The sequence below is a fragment of the Lepisosteus platostomus genome, chromosome 20 (genome assembly GCF_059453375.1).
Source record: "Lepisosteus platostomus isolate fLepPlt1 chromosome 20, fLepPlt1.hap1, whole genome shotgun sequence".
NCBI lineage: Eukaryota > Metazoa > Chordata > Actinopteri > Semionotiformes > Lepisosteidae > Lepisosteus > Lepisosteus platostomus.
In genome coordinates this window covers 6,776,070-6,794,315 of record NC_142630.1, presented here as the reverse complement: position 1 = coordinate 6,794,315, position 18,246 = coordinate 6,776,070, and the positions used below count along the sequence as shown (strand labels likewise).

The 18,246-nt window shown below is 42.9% G+C and overlaps 1 protein-coding gene across 1 annotated transcript in view; it reads right to left on the bottom strand.

The window, feature by feature from the left end:
* Positions 1 to 18,246, bottom strand: part of LOC148644396 (septin-7-like) — a 69,015-nt gene that overhangs the window by 16,146 nt on the left and 34,623 nt on the right. The window contains exons 3-7 of the mRNA XM_088613915.1: positions 17,766 to 17,872; positions 9,376 to 9,476; positions 8,640 to 8,774; positions 3,231 to 3,348; positions 1,804 to 1,896 (exon numbers count right to left, since the gene is read on the bottom strand). Coding sequence (XP_088470041.1) covers positions 1,804 to 1,896; positions 3,231 to 3,348; positions 8,640 to 8,774; positions 9,376 to 9,476; positions 17,766 to 17,872 — 554 coding nt within the window. The remainder of the gene's footprint in view (positions 1 to 1,803; positions 1,897 to 3,230; positions 3,349 to 8,639; positions 8,775 to 9,375; positions 9,477 to 17,765; positions 17,873 to 18,246) is intronic.

The following is an 18,246-nucleotide window of genomic DNA, read 5'->3' as shown; positions in this document are numbered from 1 at the left end:
GAATCATGTCAAGTAACAAAATACTAAGCAGGAAAGCCCAACGCTATGAATTACATTTTATGCTGAAAAACTGTCAATGGCTATTCTGGAAACAGCCACTAGAGGACGTCAGTGAGCCACACGGGTTTAGATCTGATCGAAGGACAGGTAAAGCCACTGCTCCTTAAAACCTTTCCTGGCTTTGTCCCTAAAATCATCCTTCAGATTTCCTAAAATCAGATTTTAACTAGTAGCGTCTAATCAAGCCTGTATATCTATCGCTTGTCAAATACGAAAACGTGATCAGGTATCACCGCACAGGAGACGTAAGCACAAGCTGGCAAACTCCCCCATGTCCAGGAAAGGGTGTGCAAACTTCTGCGTGTGACTGCATCTAACATCACCCTGTACAAAGACACAGATCAGCAGACAGGTGGTGCCTTTGGGACTGGTAGTGTACTGATAGGACCAGGACCAGAAATCAAAGTCAAGGTGATAGAATATAACATGCAGGTACTGCTTGCGAATCGAAGGGAAAGCGAGAGCTAAATTAGACAAGCATCTTAATTAAACTCACACTTTGTGAAATAGGCTTATAGAAGCCTAGTCTGGGAGCCTGACGCTGACATAATTTCAGAGCACTGAAACCAAACTCTGGCAGCCAAACACTGCTTCTCTGTCAATGCTCTGGTTCCCTGGAGATACAAACTAATCAGGCTGCTTTTGTTGGAAAGAAAATTACATTCACTTCAGGGGTGACCAACCCCAGCTGACACTGAGAAAAATGGAAAAATGCACCAGGCCACCATTCCCACTAACGTTCTGCTTCTACCCTTCAAAACACTACAGGATATCGACTGTTTTATGACACCATTTTGTTTTAATTGCTCTCTGGCCATGTAATGATCCTCTACAGTCAGACTGCCTACCCGAGCCTCCTAACAGGTCGCAGTGTTTTCTAGCTATGCAGCTGATCACTACTTTAATTAACTGTTCTAATTAGAAGAAAGAGCAGGCAAATTTAATACCTCTCCCCAGGCCACAAGATGTGTAAGCACTGTAACTGGAATGTAGTGCACTTCTTATGTAATCAGATGTAAAAGGCTTGGAAAATTTTACGTCCTACTGCATCAGCAATTACAACACTTATAACAGGTCTTACTGTGAGGGGGACAAGCACAGTTAAGTCTGAATGTTTACTGGATATGTCCACAAAGAATGCCAAGACAGGAGACACCTTTAAAACGGGTTTAGTTTGTACTCTTATTAGCACCTGTTAAAATATTTATTTTATGCTGTTTTCCTAGCAGCTTATAAAATAAAAATGAACATACAAAAGCTATGTTTTGAGTTGCTAGTTTTCTTAGATTTCTGACTCCATGTTAATAAAAGCAAATCTGCTGTGTTAACTTCAATACATTGAAAGAAAACACATCTGTGAAGGAAAACTAATGAAAGAAGATGGCTACAATGCATTCTTTTGGGCACTAGAAAAGTCCATCTCACATTCCAGTGAGATGACCCAAGACTCACTTTGTAGTATAGTTTTTATATCTGATAGTTTTTATTAATATATTTTAGGGTGTTCAAGCCAGTCTCCCAGAGCACAGGATTCAGCAAGAACAGCATTTCCCTTTGATGCTATTAATTTACATTTCTTTCCATTTCACAAAAAAGTTATATGGTCAAAAGATTTAGTTCTTGTTAGAATTGGGGTTATTTAGTCCAATGTTCAATTTCCAAAAATTGTTATCTACACCTGGAAACCCCCCTGGTCCCACAGTCCCACAGCATGCCAGCGTCAGCCTGGGTCGTGGGCACTACCTTGATCTTCCGGATCAGCTTGCTGTCTTCATCGTCCTCTGTGTCAGGGAACTCGTAGATCTTGATTTTGTGTTCTTGGATTTCCTTCATGATCTGAGTGATTAAAGGGCAAACAGGAATCAATCAGTTGGATGCAGTAACACTGGTGAAAAATCACCTTGGAATCAGTCCTCTGCTGCAGCACGAATGCTTGCCTTAACCTGCCTTGCCTTAACCTCATCTGACTATCTGGTAGGCTGATGGGTGTATTTCCACCTGGTTAAAGTAAGAATCACCAATGCTCACTTTCCCTCTGTCCTTAAATACCTTCTCAAAAGCAAGGCAATTTAGTGATCAGCAGCTCTCTCCCTGCCCACCCCCAGCCATGCAGTGCCAGCGCTGAGTCACGCCAGCAGGGTGGCACCTCCATAATTAGTTTACGTGCCCACAGCATTTGGCAAACAGCTGGAATGAAACCACAGAGCTGCTGTAAAATATAATGGAGCAAGAAGATGCAATATTGAAACACACAATGTATACTCTCCAGCGAGATGAGAAATTGCAGCAGAGATCGGGGAGGCTGATTTCCTTTCACGCACATAGGAGCTCTGAAATTCACCCTACTGATGCCTGCCAGCAGTTCATCAAAAAATAGGAGCCCCAAAAATAAACGCCTCCTTTCAGAATGGTAAAGAAATTCGTCAGTCAACCCATTACTGAACAGTAGAAGCCTCCTAGTATTTGTTATCCTGCTGTGGGTTTAATCCCAATAGTTCATGACTTTACCATCACCCATGGTCAGCATCATGCTGATTCATACCTGCTTATTCTTCGTTATGATCTTCAATTCCAATGTGCTTTACTATATCTTATAATACTTTTACCATGGTATACCACAGTTAACTTTAATAATGATGTGTACATCAGCGCTACTTAACCCTTCCAATCCATTCTTGTTTCCAATCAATTCTGCAAAAAACAGCTCCAACTTTCATTAAATGATCATTTGCAGGTTCAGTACAATTACCCAGGAGCTGGTTGAACTAAAGTAATGCAATGGCGAATGGTCAACTAAAATAGAATTTCCTTAAAACAAAATGACTTGGACTGGCCCAATGTGAAAACAGAGGGCCAAAGCCTAAGGATAAGTGTTAACGCCCATTACGACCCTTGTTATTTATGGTACATTAGGATACTAAAAATGGTCATGGACTACTACAAGCACTGAATTAGGAGCATGCTTGACAACGCTGCCCATTTCAGAAATGCTTCACTTAATTAGTGAGGACGTGATAGCTTTTGGCTACACTGACCCAGATGCATATGAAGCACAAATAAAACCTACTCGTCTGGCACAGAGTCATTCCCATGTTACAAACATTCAAACACACCCACACAAAAATACAGAAAAAAACAGCCCACAGACTGAGTGGCTGCCAGCAGCACACCTGTTTCTTGAAGAGCTGGCACTCCTCAGGGGTAAGGGTGTCTGCCTTGGCGATGAGAGGGATGACATTCACTTTGTCGTGAAGTCTCTTCATGAACTCGATGTCCAGGGGCTTGAGCCTATTAAAGAGAAGAAGCAGGAGGCGTTTAGAGAGCAGGACACGGGGAGACAAGGGGGGAGAAGACATTTTACAGCCACCATCAAAATGGTGATGTTATAATGTAATAAAGCAGTGTCGTGCTGGAAAACGTTGCTTAAATTTGACAATTGAGATTAAGTTTTCAAGAAGGATAGTACAAGTGTGTTATCGCAATGGATACTAGCAGAAGAGCCACTGTACAGTCTACAAACCACTGAGGATCAGTACAGCAGCAACTTACACTACAAGCCTTACTGAAGAGTAATCGGTATGGATACTTACAAGTTACAAGACACAAGTTTACACCTGTTTTCCCATGTCTGACAACAAAATAATGAAGTCATAAAATGGCACATGATTCTTTCAGAATACTCATTCTACCGTGCCTCAAGGCCATTTACATGTTTAGGTCTGATTTTGTAACAGCAGGAGCACGTTTTTCTGCTGTCTTTGTAAAAGGGAGGTAAATTTGGGTCCGAGGAAGATGTGCTGTGAACAAGGCTGAGGGAATCCTCTCTCAAAGGAGAGACCATGACTACGGACTCCTGAAGGATTTCCACACTGTGGTCAAGACCGACAGAAGCTCAGCATCTGGTAGTGACTGAGGGAAAAACTTCAAGGATATTCTATTCATAAAAACGTTACGTTCCTCTTTGCCATAGTATGGAAAAGTAGATTCCACCTGTTAGTTGAAACTTGGATTTTGTCCCTAGTTGTGGGAGTTTGCCAATCTATCTCTATTTGGCAGACCTGAGGAAGGCGCATGACCATGTTCCTCTAGATGTCTTGTGGGAGGTTTAGTAAGCACAGTTTCTGTGTCCTGTCCAGTTCCTCTGTACTTTGAGTGAAAGCTGTGTCTGCTTTCTTGGCATTGAGATGAGTACATTCAAGGTGTGCTCTGGACCTCTCAAGGGTGTATCTCGTCTCCACTCCTCTTGTTTTTCAAGGAGCAGTTGAAGAATAGTTTTGTGGGGGCCAAGGAGCTAAAGTGCCTGCTGTGTGTGGGCAGTGCTGTCCTTCGTGCATCCCTTCACCATAACTTCCGATGTGCACTCAAACATTATGCTGCTGAGTATGAAGATGAGTACTGAAAATGAGTGGGTGGATCATTTCAAATTCCGCAGTCATACAACTTTGACACATTGCATTCTTTTAATTTTGACCTCTTGGACTTATGTTCTCCTGAGAAAATAACCAAATGTGCAGTAGATCTGCTGTAAAGGTCCTCCAATCGAAGGACAACCTCTCTCACTTGTATTTTGGTGATGGAAACAAGCCAACATAAGATCTGTTATCTGGGGGAATGTACAAAGTACAGTATCACCAAGGTTTAAAGGCCTGAGGAAAAAGAGAGCAACTTTTGACAGAGAAAAGCACTATTTGCATTAACTCATCAAATAATCAGGCAGTGTGTATATCAGTCCACCTCCTGTGGCTATTACATCCTCAAACTTCACATTTGATCTGAAAATACTTTGTATGCATACTAACCAATGAGTTCCTGTGAAATTTAGCAGTTTAGCAATTTCTGATACAGTTGGGTAGTGGGGTGATAAAAACATGCTCTTTGATGTTTTTCCACAGTTTCAACTCAAAGTCAAATCTAAATAAGGCTCACGTCAAATAAATTCATGCTGTAACAGCTGTGTTCTTCACAGATCTGATAAACGCTGCTCAGAAACAACAGGCGTTTGCTGAAACAACTTACATATTGGCTAGCCAACTTAAAGACAAAAAGCTGATGAGCTGAGCATCGCAGCATAAATCATTTGGAACAGAATCTGCAGAGAGAGGGCAGCAGACATTGGGAACCCACTGAGGGTGGGGACGGCAGTCTTCATCATTGAAAGACAAACTTGTTTGCCTCAGAAAAAAAAAAAACTGGTGTGCTATTTTTCACTCCAAACACTCCAAGAGAATCATCTGTTTCCTAAAAGGGAGGGTGTTGTGGTTACGCTGCCTTGGCCACTGCGCTGAATAAACAGATGTTAAAAGCAGCAAACTTCCAGCCTTGAGTCCTGAGCACCGGGCATCCTTCCAGCGACTAGAAAAAGGACCCCGTTCTGTTCGTGATCTCTCTTTCTCACGTATTTTTTCTTTTTTTTTCCCCCTCCAGCCCCATATGTACAAAGAACCCGTTATTTCCCCCGTTCAGAGTGCGAGGAGCTTCCCTTGGCCTGGCCTTGGGGAGAGCAAGCCAAGCCACCAAAGTATTTGAGGAATGTAAGCCACAAAGAGAGAGGCACGGGCCGCTGTCACCGCAGGAGAGAAATATAGGCCTGGTGAGGAAAGGATGCACTCCTGTGGCATGCTAAGCTCCAGCTACGCATAGAAAAATGCCAGGAGTGCCAGAAATTCAGTGCTTGAGAGCTGTTAGGATTTGTTTGTTCCTTCCTTAAAAATTCATTTTAATAAGTAAATAAGTAATGGATCCCAAAAATAATATAATCCTTTAGAACTGTATGATGCTTATTATCCAGTAGGATCTTAAAGCACTATGCATATGGGAGAAGATTCTCTTCTTCCACCTTTGAAGAGTAGAGCTCACCCGAGTAGTGTGTGGCAGGCATTCTGTGCCACTAGCTTACTGTACAGCAGACCAGGTGGAGAATGGGAAATTACTGTAAGAGCTGAAGGTAGAGGAGGGGGTTCACGTAGGCAAGACTAAGAAAGCCTTACTTGGGCTTTTTAACCAGTGGGATTAGCATCCTTAGCCTAATTCACGAGGAATGACAGCAGCCAAAAGCTTGGGAGAAATTAGAATCGTTTATTGGGATGTGGAGATTTGGCGTAACCCGCTTGGCTGAGGGCCAACCTCCCGGGCATTGGACGGGGAGGATAGGACCCCATGCCACCAATTAAATAGCTGCAAAGGTGGAGAGGGGGTGGAGGAGGGATGCAGAAAACGAACGAGGAAGAGAAGAGGGTGACGTTTGATATATATGGAGACCGGTTGCTTACGTCAGAATTAGTGAGAATTGCAGCAGCTGTGACGAATGAGCTCGACTGCCTTCATTCCTCCCGAACTTTCATTAAAAACTCCATTTAACAGCAACCATTGATCCTCAATAACCTGGGAGTCACAATCTCACTTTAACATCTCACCCAAAGGACCGCGTTCCCTACAGCTCGATGATGCCTATCCCCACACTGGGTGAAATTGTAAATCCAGGTGAAGGAGCACCACCCACTGGTCTACCAATACCACGTTCCAACTTTCAGTCCAACATCTTTCAAGTTGGCAGCCTACACCCAATGTACTACGAGTGTGTTGTCAAGTTGGCTGCCTGTCTAGCTTCATTTAATGAGGTCCGCATTGTAATAGGAAATCGAGCAAACTGAGAGCCGGTGAAGCGCGGAGATAACAGTGTGAGTCAATACCCTGAAGAACATTTGGATGACGTATTTTTACGCCACTTTCCCATTAAGTAGGACTTCTAAAGCATTACTAAGAACTGAACAGAGAACTGAATTTCTGCAATAACCGACTGTATCTCACTATCTCACTTAACTGAACATTATACATAGACATATACCTACAGTATAGCTAAGTTACAAATATTTAATTCAGGTTATAACAGATAGAAATACATTTGAACATATTGTTTTGTTATTCCTGCTGAATTAGGCATGTTAAGGTATCTTCCATTACTTCAAGGTACCCGATTTCTAAATTCTGTGCCATCAGTCTTACTGGAGCTGCAAGTAAACCAAGCCTTAGCTTTGAACTGTGACTTCAGTTAAGTGGGAACAGAGCTGGAATGAAAAGGAGCTGGAAGAGCTGCAGGAACAGGACTGGGGGGGGAAAAAAAAGGCTTTCAGCCGAGTGAAAAATAAAACATGTCCCATGTGCACGCTCTAAAAGTTTATGGTAATCATTTGTTTCTGGTTTCTTGTCCTCCTTACTCACTGCTGCAGCTCTGCTGAAGCAGACATCTGGGAACTGCATGAAAGAGGAAACCCTATGGAGAGTTCCAGGTTAAATCTGTAATGCTTTGCTAATGGGCTTCAGAGCACTGTGTGACACCTATGTTCCTCCCCAGGGGCCTTCTCTCACAATGTTTTGCGAAAGCTTCTCAGAGACTCTGTTTTTCCAGTTGATTTGATTAACTAGAATCTGGGTGATTAATTGGGTTCTCCTGATTCCGTGGCCTTCGAATGTACTTTTTTGGCCTCGAATTCATTCCACAGCTGCGAATGCACGTCCCTGCCAGCAAGTTTCCGAATTTCTCTCAAGCAAGCCCTCCAGAGTGAAACATCTTCTGGCCTTGTCATTATATGGGCAGATGTTCGTTGCCAAAGAACAAAACAAAACGGTAACTGCTTCTTACCCAGCTGCCCAGATGATGACAGGCCACAGACCTCTGTGCTTTGAAGTCTGTGATGCAAAATACCGATTGTGGCAAAGAAATGCGTACAGGTAAAAGGAAGAAGATCAGACAGAAAAGTGAAAAAAATGCAAAAAAATGCGACAAGAACTAAGGTATAGAAAAGTTGGATAAGCCAGTTCTGAAGGACCAAATACTCAAAAGCTTTTACAAAGGAAATATCTTAGGTCACAACAGTTTCTGCCTCAGGAACAGATCTAGATAGGAGATCTAGCCACCTAATGGAAAATGTTATTTTTTCTATTAACCCTTAACTGCCACTCCTGGAAACAGAATGCTGGACTGCAGAGTCCTCCAGCTGTCACTGCACTGAGCAAAATGACTTCCCCCATGCAGAGCAATGTCATATCATAGCGAACACGCTTCAGCAATGTGCTGAACTGATGCGGCTGACCGACCAAGGCAGCTAGTTTCTGTGTGTGCTGCACGTGCTGCTGTTACAAAAGCTTGTGTTCCAGACCACATATTTATGGATTTTAAAACATGCAAATGTATCAAAAATAAAATTAAGCTCGACTCAACATGTATATATGATTATAATAATGATTAGCACAGGTCAATCTGCCTATTGGTGCCTGGCAATGTCCTATACACTTAGTGACTCCATCACAACACCAAGACTACATTTCTAGCATCTTTGCTTCCACAAAGTGCATCTGTAGTTAATTCAATGCACGAACAATTGACAATGTATAAGTGTTTTCTAGTACAGTATGAGTATGAAATTAGCTTTGAAGTTGCAGTTACAGTATGTCTACTTGGGTCCTGACATTCATTGAGATTCTTCTAAATGACCACTGGCATCAACTTCACTGACTCCCATTACAGCATTTTAAGTGCTTGCACCTCATCTCCCCAAACTTATGCTGATTGCATTACTTACCCATGGCCAGAGGGGGCAATAAAGTACAGGCAGCAGTGCACCCTGTTATCAGGCATAAGCCTCCTGTTGACACGAGACTCTGCATTCAGGAAGTCTTCAAACTTGCTGTCAATGTAGTTGATGACTGGCTGCCAGCTGAAATACAGAGATTTCTATCAGTGTTTACACGTTTTAAAGTCACACTGGCACAAGATTACGATGGCAATATTCTTATCAAAAACGATTTCCAACAATGTGGTGGTACAATCAAACATCTAATGAACAGCCGATAGGCTGTACTCCAGCTGGAAACCTATAACAAGGGGACAACTCTCTCAGCAGTGGGCCCTCCTTCTTGAATGACCCGTTCTTGTGGGAAGCGGGAGCCTCTAAACAAGTCTTCCATCCTGTGGGAAGGCAGAGTGATAGATATGTCACCCTCCCCAGGGGCAATGAAAATGTTTTTTCATTTAAAAAAACAGATATACATTTCATCCTCACAAGATAAAAGTGGGTTGTGTGTGGGGGGGGGGGGTCCTGTCAAGAAAAGCTATGTTGGGGGGAAAAATCCAAAAGACTCCGGAATCAGAGCTGGGAACTTCTGTGTCAGGCTCTTCATTTCCAGAACTCTCGCGGAGCATCCACTGGGCTGTGCTCAAAGGAAACTCCCTGTCCACTGCTCTCCGGCTCTTGTGGCCAGTGGATACTTCAGTCTCCCATCCCAGCCCATGTGGTCGACCGTGTTTCCCACACTCACCAGTTGCTGTTGTCCACCGCATCCCCAAAGCCGGGAGTGTCGACGATCGTCAGGGTGAGCTGGACCCCGCCTTCTTTAATCAACACTTTGGACTGCTCTACCTAGGGTGGAAGTTGGGAGCAAATTTGAAAATTTGAAACTCTACTTGCACCGACGAACTCCTAAACTAGAGCCCTTCAATTATGTCCCCTGGCAAGGGAAAGTCAGAACAAATTCAGAGTTTTCCACACTTCTGCGTCAAGGCATGGCTCGCTTTTGTGGCAGGAATTACACAGCATTGTGATCCATTTCAGGTCTTCACTCTTGACAAATGCTCTTCGTATGACAGCTGCAGACTGCAGCACAAAGAGCCCTGACGAAGCAGACAAGGCACATAAAAGCAAGATTTTTTTTTAATCCAGTTTAAAATCCAGGGTGGTGCACGAAATGGCAAAATACATTTACTAATTCTAGAAAAATAAATAAAATAGAAGGGGCATTCCCATCACTGCGCATTACTTCTCCCTGTGACTTAGAAACGTGATGAATTCCAAAAAACACATGCTATCATTCTGCAGGAGGACTAAATTGTACATGAGGAGATCCACTGCGTAACTGTGGCTTGGAACTCATGCCCTACCCTCCTTACTGAATAACAACCACTTTGACCTCCCTGAGGAAATAGAGAATGGAAAGGAAGGAATGATGAAAGCATCAACCATCACAGATGACCAGCAATCCCTGATAAACATACATGGTCTTTTGAAAGCGTGCTCCGGTTTTATTTTGCATACTATGGCTTTGCTTTGGTTTCCCCCAGGATACACTATATTCTAGTTGCTATGCTTTACGCCTCTTTACTGTGCTTTCACCACAGTGCACTAGAGCAAAGGTTTAGAAACGACGCCACAGGAGTTACTGTTTGTTACTCTGCAAGAGGAGGAAATCCTGACCAGCTCCAAAAAATGACCAGTTTTACTGATGCAATGTGTTACTTGAACTTGAAAGTGCCTCCCATTGGGTGGAGCAAGTCCCCCTTGGCTCCCTAACCCGTTGCACAAACACAGGTATCCGGCGGGGGGTTGGTCTAATAACCCCAATTTTCTCTTAAAGCAAGCCGGACAGGGCTCATGCTACACAGGAACGTGTCTGCTAGCTGCTGCACACTGAAGCCCGTCTGCGAAAAGGCCCCAGGTTAGAGCCTGACTGATCTGGTCCTTTTAATTTTCCTGGTTCACGCAGACACAGAATCAGCCTGGCTCAAGCCCCAGGAGCTGGGAATAAATCAAACAGCTAGGCCCTGTGTGTCACGGCTGTGCACTGCCCAAGGCTCAGAGATGACAAGATAAAGAACTGAGAGAAATGTCTGGCACCCAAATTGTTTTGACAGCTATATCCGGCTTCATATACAACTGCTGGAGACTGTGACAGTTCCTGTTATAGGGAACGTTTTAATCTACAGTAATCCATTGAGAATGATGTGATGTAGTTAAATATATATTTACATTTGGTGCTATTTGTGTAAATGAAGGCATGATTCCTAGATGCGCTTTTGACTTCTGATGGACTTCTTGTGCATGGAGATGCATTCAGTTTTATAAATTATAAAACTGTACTGCAAGTACATGCAGAAGTTCAGTAGTTAGTGCATCTTGAAATACAGTCCAAAAAGCCTTTGTGACAAAAAAGCTGCTGCTGGAAATATCTCCTTTACTTTTTTCCTTAAACAGGGGGATGTAATGGTAGGAATACAGAACATTTTTTTGTGAGCATTCAATAATGTCTCTTAGATGCGTCAGTGTTTATTTGACTACAATGAGGAACCGTGCTGCCCTTAGTAGTAAACTATTCTTTACATCAGGCTCTTGTCTACAGAAATTATTCTTATTCTGATTTAAAGAAACTATTACAACCTCCCCAAAAATTCAAAGCATCTGGAGCCTGGCTTCTGAGACTCAAAGGCTGCATAACAGATGCGCCAGCAAGTCAAGAGATGCAATTAAAGAAATCCTTTTTTTCCTTTCTTCTTTTTTGATGTCCCAATAACCAAACAACCAAATCCATCTTACTTTGAAAAATGCACATGAACAAAAAAATCAAATCGAACCCAGCTGTATTCTGGCCAGGGACATATGCTGCACCAGTGATGGATATGGCAGAGTAATTTATGTGTTTTTTGTCACTGCTTGGAATTTATAGGACAAAGTCATATCCTTTTCTTGTTTTCAAGGCAAATTTGTACATTGTTGTTTTTAGAAATACATAATTTCTCCAACTGTTCTTTTTATTCTTTGAGGAGAGGATGATGTTTGTACCTCTGCCATCAGCAGTAAAGCCTGTGTTACACACAGTAGCGGGGTACACTCTCCACAATGGGGCGCTTTAATGCCAGTTGGATACACAAGAGCAGAAAAGTAAAACTGCTGTTAAGATGTGCATTCTACACCAAATTACACCATGAAGAAGAACAAAAAGAAAAAGATAACAGAGACCTGCAGGCGACGAGAATGCAATAAAGAAAACCGTCGGCGGACCATGCACTGCTGATCGCTTTGTCACAGGTCTAAAGTGAGTTTTCACTGCCAGCCCTTCAGTTCACTTGGACAGCCCAAATGCAAGAATTCCTGCACCGTCCAGGAGCAGCTGTGAACACCTTCCGTAGCAGATGGAAGTCTACAGTACATGCTCTTGGCACATAGCGGTTTTTTGTGAACATTTTCGATTTGCTCTCCAGCAAGCGATTTTGAAGCAGGGCACACCATCTTTTTATGATGTACAGGTGTAAAGTAAAACACTGAAAACTATTTTCAAGAGTCTCCTTTTTCCATAAACAGCAGAACTTAAAAGACAACGGGACACATTAGGTGCCTTCAGTTCTGCTGGAATTAGTGGACTGTCTGCTCCAAACTGACTGTGGGGCTTTTTTTCTACCAGAGACATGTCAGGGCAGTTGGGGATCTTATTATATTCAGATGCTATACTGTAACATGATGACAAAAGAATGAGCCATAAATACAGATAATCCATGAGACAACCCAAATACCCCTATGAAGTGGTAAAACAGAATTGTATTGGTATAAAAAAGCCTTCAAGGTTGCAATCTAGAACTGTAATTGATTCTTCCTCTGAATCAATGGACAGCATAGTTGTAGGGATGGCAACAATCTGATGATGTTGCAATGTGCACTGGTAATTTTTCCAGTCATAATAATATGCCCCCATCTTATCTACAGGAGTAAACAGAAATAAGACCGCAGCTTTTGAGAGGACCACAGAACACATTTATTAACCTTGACAGTGCAAAACTGCACTGTGGAATGTCCTCTTTTCCTCTTGTTCAGAATAACACAGTGTGCATGGAAACACACCTGCACTTAGGAAGGTCAGCACCAGTTACAGTACTCCTGAAAAAGAAACTGATCTGAGATTTCATAAAAGAAAGCAAAAAGTAGACACGTGTATCAAAATAAACAACTCTTTCGGAGTCTGTTTTCACAGAGAAAAGATCATCTCTGTCACAGCGATGTGGGGAAACCTGGCAGCTGCACCCAGAAGTGGCCAGAGGAGACCATCTCTAAAGGCTCCTCTCCTGACTCTCTCTCAGCTTGCCCTGAACCTGCAGCATAGACTGGCTCTGTGGATTAAAGCCAGATGCGACACAACAGCCTTTTCCCAGGCCTCGCATCACCTCTTCAGAAATTAGACCAACAGGAATTCTCTTCTGAAGTGGAAAGAGAAACAAAATGACAAAAATTCAAAGAAGGGCATTTCCTGAAACTGCTGACAATGCATGATCACAGTCACTAACTTGCCTTAATTAGTACAACAATCTAGTTTTACATTTGATCAGTGCTATTTATTCCCTTTTACTGCTTTAGGGGTGACTACCATTCAACACAGAAGAGATGAAGACAGCCTGCATGCTGACTTCACTGTGTTATATGTACTGTCTGTATATTTCCTACTACATCCTGTAGCAGAAGGAAGTGGAACTAGTTATGCTTTGTTATTCAAACTATACCTCATTTGGTTATGGCTAATGTTAAAAAAATCTAATTTTCATTCTGAAGTTCTGAAAAGGAAGCAGAGCACTACATTGAAATGACTTGAAATGGCAATGTCTGCAGTGCTACGCACAGAACTGCATATCTAGAACCATATCGCTAACACAGACTCTGTTGCAGAGCATTAAGCTGTTCTACCAAGTGGGGCCTGACAGCAGCTTTCACAAAAGTCTGTATGCTGGACAGGCTTCAAGTGCCCATATTCACTGGACACATGATTTCTAGTCAAGGGGAAGCAAGCTACTGCAGTTATAAACTATTTGTAAAGTTCCCTTTACAACAGCCAAGTTCCCTTTATAAATAGAAGGATAATAATTTGTAATTACTATATATTATATATACAGTCATATTTGTGTGACAGATTAGACAGCGAGACCCTTAGTACAGTCAGTATTATATTCACTATGAAGTTATAATGATCACACTCTATTGCTGTTCACTGCTTTCTGTCCAGTAATTGTGAAAGTAGCTTAACTGTTTGTAGCTGTGTTTCCACAAGTGGAAATGAAGTTTCGTGTTGCTCAGGGTACAAAGAAAAAAAGACGAAACACTTCATTATCTTTGAAAAAATGGCTTGATAGGGTTTTGGGATCACTCTGCCACCAGCAACAAAACAAGAAATAAGTGGCAAATAGCCTCTGGTTTCTAACCTCCCTTGTGTTCTTATCATTCTGTATACTGAGATTTCAAGCTAAACAGGGTCAATCTTCAAGCTTAATTTCCTGTGTGTAACACAGCTCAAATTCACCCCCCTCCCCATACAGCTCAAATTCAAAGAAAACATTTTGAGATCACATCTCAGAAGAGTTTAAAGATAAAGACTAACTGCTGCTCTTAGCTGATCAGCTCCAGCTGTTGACCGATGGCTACATTTCAGTATTGAATGAATCATGAGTCTGATTCACTCAATACTGAAATGTAGTATGCGTTTTCCGATCAACCATAAGAAAACACATGGCTTCCAGAAGTACCACGTCAAATATTACACTTCTTATCCCTCTGCAGAGTAACAGTCTTTACTGGTGATATTTAAGCTTAAAGATATCCGATATCTAGGATTCAAGGCAAACATGTATGAGAATATGTTCTTCGCGTGTTCGTGTGGGTTCCCTCTGGGTGCTCCAGTTTCCTCCCACTGTCCAAAGCCATGCAGGCAGGTAAACCGTGTCAGGTGCGAGTGTGCGGGCGTTCGAGAATGCGGGTATGCGAGTGTTTGTGTCTGTGTGTGCCCTGTGACGGACTGGCCTACCCCTGCAGAGTGTACCCCGACTTGCGCCTGTTGCTTGCCAGGAAAGGCAGCTTGGAACAGTTGTTGACAAGCAGGTTCTTTAACATCCCTTTTCAGCACCAATTCTGGCAGCATACTTAAAAAATGTTACAAGTTACGAGTAAAGAAAGTAAATTTCCAGAGAGACGAAGGGAAAAACAAAACACTGGCAATCGCATCCTCGGCAGAGCACTGTTTACGGCCTTTTCGCCCGACTTACAACAGCAAGGGAACAGAAACTGCTGTGAGCACCAGCAAACTTGCAGGCAAGTCCATTCTGAGAATGGACTGGGGCTTTGAGGCCTGTGGGGAATCATGGTATGTCACCCCCTGAGCCTGTTACAAAAAATAAATAAAACAGTCAAGCCCATCATCTGAAATACCATGATTTCATGGGAAAATCTCTCTGGAGTGCCGAGTTTCGTGGGAACATTCCTGACCCCTGGCCTGACCCTCCATCCACAAGAATGTCTGGGGCTCTCCTCTGCTCTGGGTTTGCTGTCATCTCCTCACAGCAAAACTGCCTCTTCTGAGCCTCCTTGTTTGTAGTTAGATTTAGCGTCCCCTTTGGTTTTCAAGCCTTATTTGGAATTGTGCAGTGTGCTGTGTCACTTCAGTGCTGCATTCCCCAGTTCAACACCCCATAGCGATCAGCAACTTCAAAGCAACTGGTCTTGCAGAGTCCTTTTCACCCCCAATAAACCATTAATGTTCCTTACGCTCAGTACCTGCGTGTGCTGATGTAACTGGGGCACAAATCACTCATTTTACAGCAACATCATATGCATTCTGTCAAATAGTTTGGTTTGTTATGGTTTGGTCATTCACCAAACCTCCCTGGTTCTATCAATGTTAAACCTTTGTTTTTCATGTTAAGAGCTGACAGACTTTCAATAACTCAATATTTCAAGAACAAAAGAAACATCTCTTTTCAGGTAACTGTCTCACGTTTTCTACCAGTGGCTGTTGCATTCATGAACTTCAGACCTCATTTGGTTTTGTCAGTTTTGGTGAATTGGTAGCGCTGCACAGATTACACTTTACAATAGCCTAGTTCTCCCTGCAGGGAGAGTCTTGTAGTCTGCCCCCTTAGCAGAGTAAAAAGGCTTTTGAATCTCCTTAAGGAGAGTGTATTCCTGATCCACTGATCACCTTCATTTGTGCTCACTTCAGGAAAAGTTTCATGAAACTGCTCCCACCAACCAGCTGAGTACTGAGCAATTACACCCTGGATGCTATCAACATGCAGAGCAGTACATTGTTGCACAATATCCTCTAGCACTAGAAAGGGACACACAGATCCCTGCTGTGCTTGTGAAGAACGCTGATCAGCTTTGTGAATGAAGCTGCTATCCAGTCATCAGAAGTGATGACATTTGCATCTTATCCCTGAAGTGAATCATTTGAAGAATTCTTTAGCTCACATTCACACAGCTCACCCAGTCTTGCCAGAACCTTGCCCCTGGGTGGCTAACCTCTGTGTGTAACAGCTGTTTGCCATTTGCTTCCCTTTATTCCAACAAAATGGCTTGAATTAACTGGCCGTTACAGTATAAATCTGATGGTTTTCACTGAAACAGAAAGCACGTGATTGAGAATCTTTTCTCACAGCCACAAATTAGACAGCGACTGCAGGCTGTGTTGGAGGCCTCGTCTTGAACTCTTATCATCAGGCCTCCTGCTGTCCCTCCTCATCACTCTGCGTTTATAAACAATATCCATGGCATCTTGCAGAAAACATTTCAGTAGTTCGAAAATCTCTCTTCCAGTCGCTAGTGTAGGAGGTGCCTACAACTGCTCTGTAGGGAAGCAGCATCTGTTATAATTGGTGGACCCATCTCACTGAACTGAAAAACATGGACACTGACAAACACTCTCTGTTCACATCAAAACAACATTGGCCTGGTCAGCGTTAGAATGGGAGACATCTAAGCAAAATCGGGTTGCTGATGTAAGTGTAGGTGGTGGCCTTCGGTCTGAGCGAGAATTCCCAAACCAAGGATCAGTATGGAGACCGATGATACAGTGCTGAAAGAAGTGTCCATAGCTTGTTAACTTCTGGCTTAATTCCACCCTGTCCTTGCACAAGTTCCCACTTTAATCAATCGGTGATGTAATTTCTCACTTCTGCACATGATCTGCTGTGTAGTGGGTGTTATCTGCACGTGGGGGCTGCACTTCAGTAGAGGATAGAGTGGGCCTCTTCCTACAGGTAAGTCACTTTTGGGATCCTTTGGGATGTCAAACACTATTTAATTGCAAAAACAAACATGAATTACTCCCTCTGACGCTCTGAATGGGCTGGACAGCACAGTACAGGGGGACGGGCAACATCCTGGAGGAAGAACAACATAACCTCTGTTTTCTTGCCAGACCACATTCTCTGGACTATCCATGGACTGAATCGCAATACATTTTGAATTATGCAGAACACTTCTTTTCAACTCCCGGCGTTGGAAAAACAATATCATTTTGTAAAAAAAAAGTCATTTTAAACTCTGACTCATTGCTGAAAGACCCATGGCACTCCAGTGGTGAAAGCCACTGGGGTTTTCAAAGCTGTTTACAGGACAGAGTTCAAACTGCTTGTGTCCTTTTTAGCCCAAAACATGGATCTTTGCCATAGTTCCAAGGACACGGAGTAGAGGACATCAACAAGAAGTTTGGAGCAGGGCTAGTGCCTTGGAACTTTGAGGTTGCCTGTGGCAAATCAGTCACTTCATTTATTGTCCCAGCTGGGACATTTGCTTTGCAGGCAGGTAAAAGCATGTACACGATACATAATACATTTAACACAACTTGAACCTGTAAACAAATAAAAAACAGACATGCACAAGATTTAAAAACAAGTCAGAAGCTTTCAATAACCCTTACAATTCAAAATGAAGCTGGGTCATCAGTGAGTGAAACAAATACACAAGATATGTACATGATGAAATCTAAAATATAGCAATCAATTGCTTGTGCAAAGAGAAGCCAGTTAATGGACAAAGGAATAAATGATGCAGAAGGAAAAAAACTTTAACTTTCTCACAAACCAAGTGCTAAGAAGAGGCTTGAGGTCTATCGTGCCCTCTTACCTGGACAGTCTTTTTGATGCGCTGCGAGGGCCCAGGGTACTCCTTGGAGTAGAGGTCTGTGAGGAAGAGTGAGTTGATGAGGGTGGATTTTCCCAGGCCTGATTCACCTGGAACGAAGAGAGCAAAGAGGCTCAGTGTCTCCCAGGACCGATGCTGCCTGCTCCACTGTCACGAAGACAGTGTCGCTGGATTGCACAAGGAGGCCACTCAACAACACTCAGACACCCGCACAGACTGACAGGAGCAAATGGGGTCTGAAGGGACAGATGTCATCAGAGAGCAGAAAAACCTTACTGAAACTGACGAGGAAAATAAAAGCAATGGAAGAGGCGAGTGTAAAAGGAGGAACTCTTGAAAACAATCATGGGGTGAATATCAAGAATGGGCCAAGCACTAAAGACATTTCGCTTCCTACATCACAGGGGGCTGGATGGAGGCAATTGTGTTGAAAGGTGGTGTTTGTGTTGCTTAAGCCTTGCTG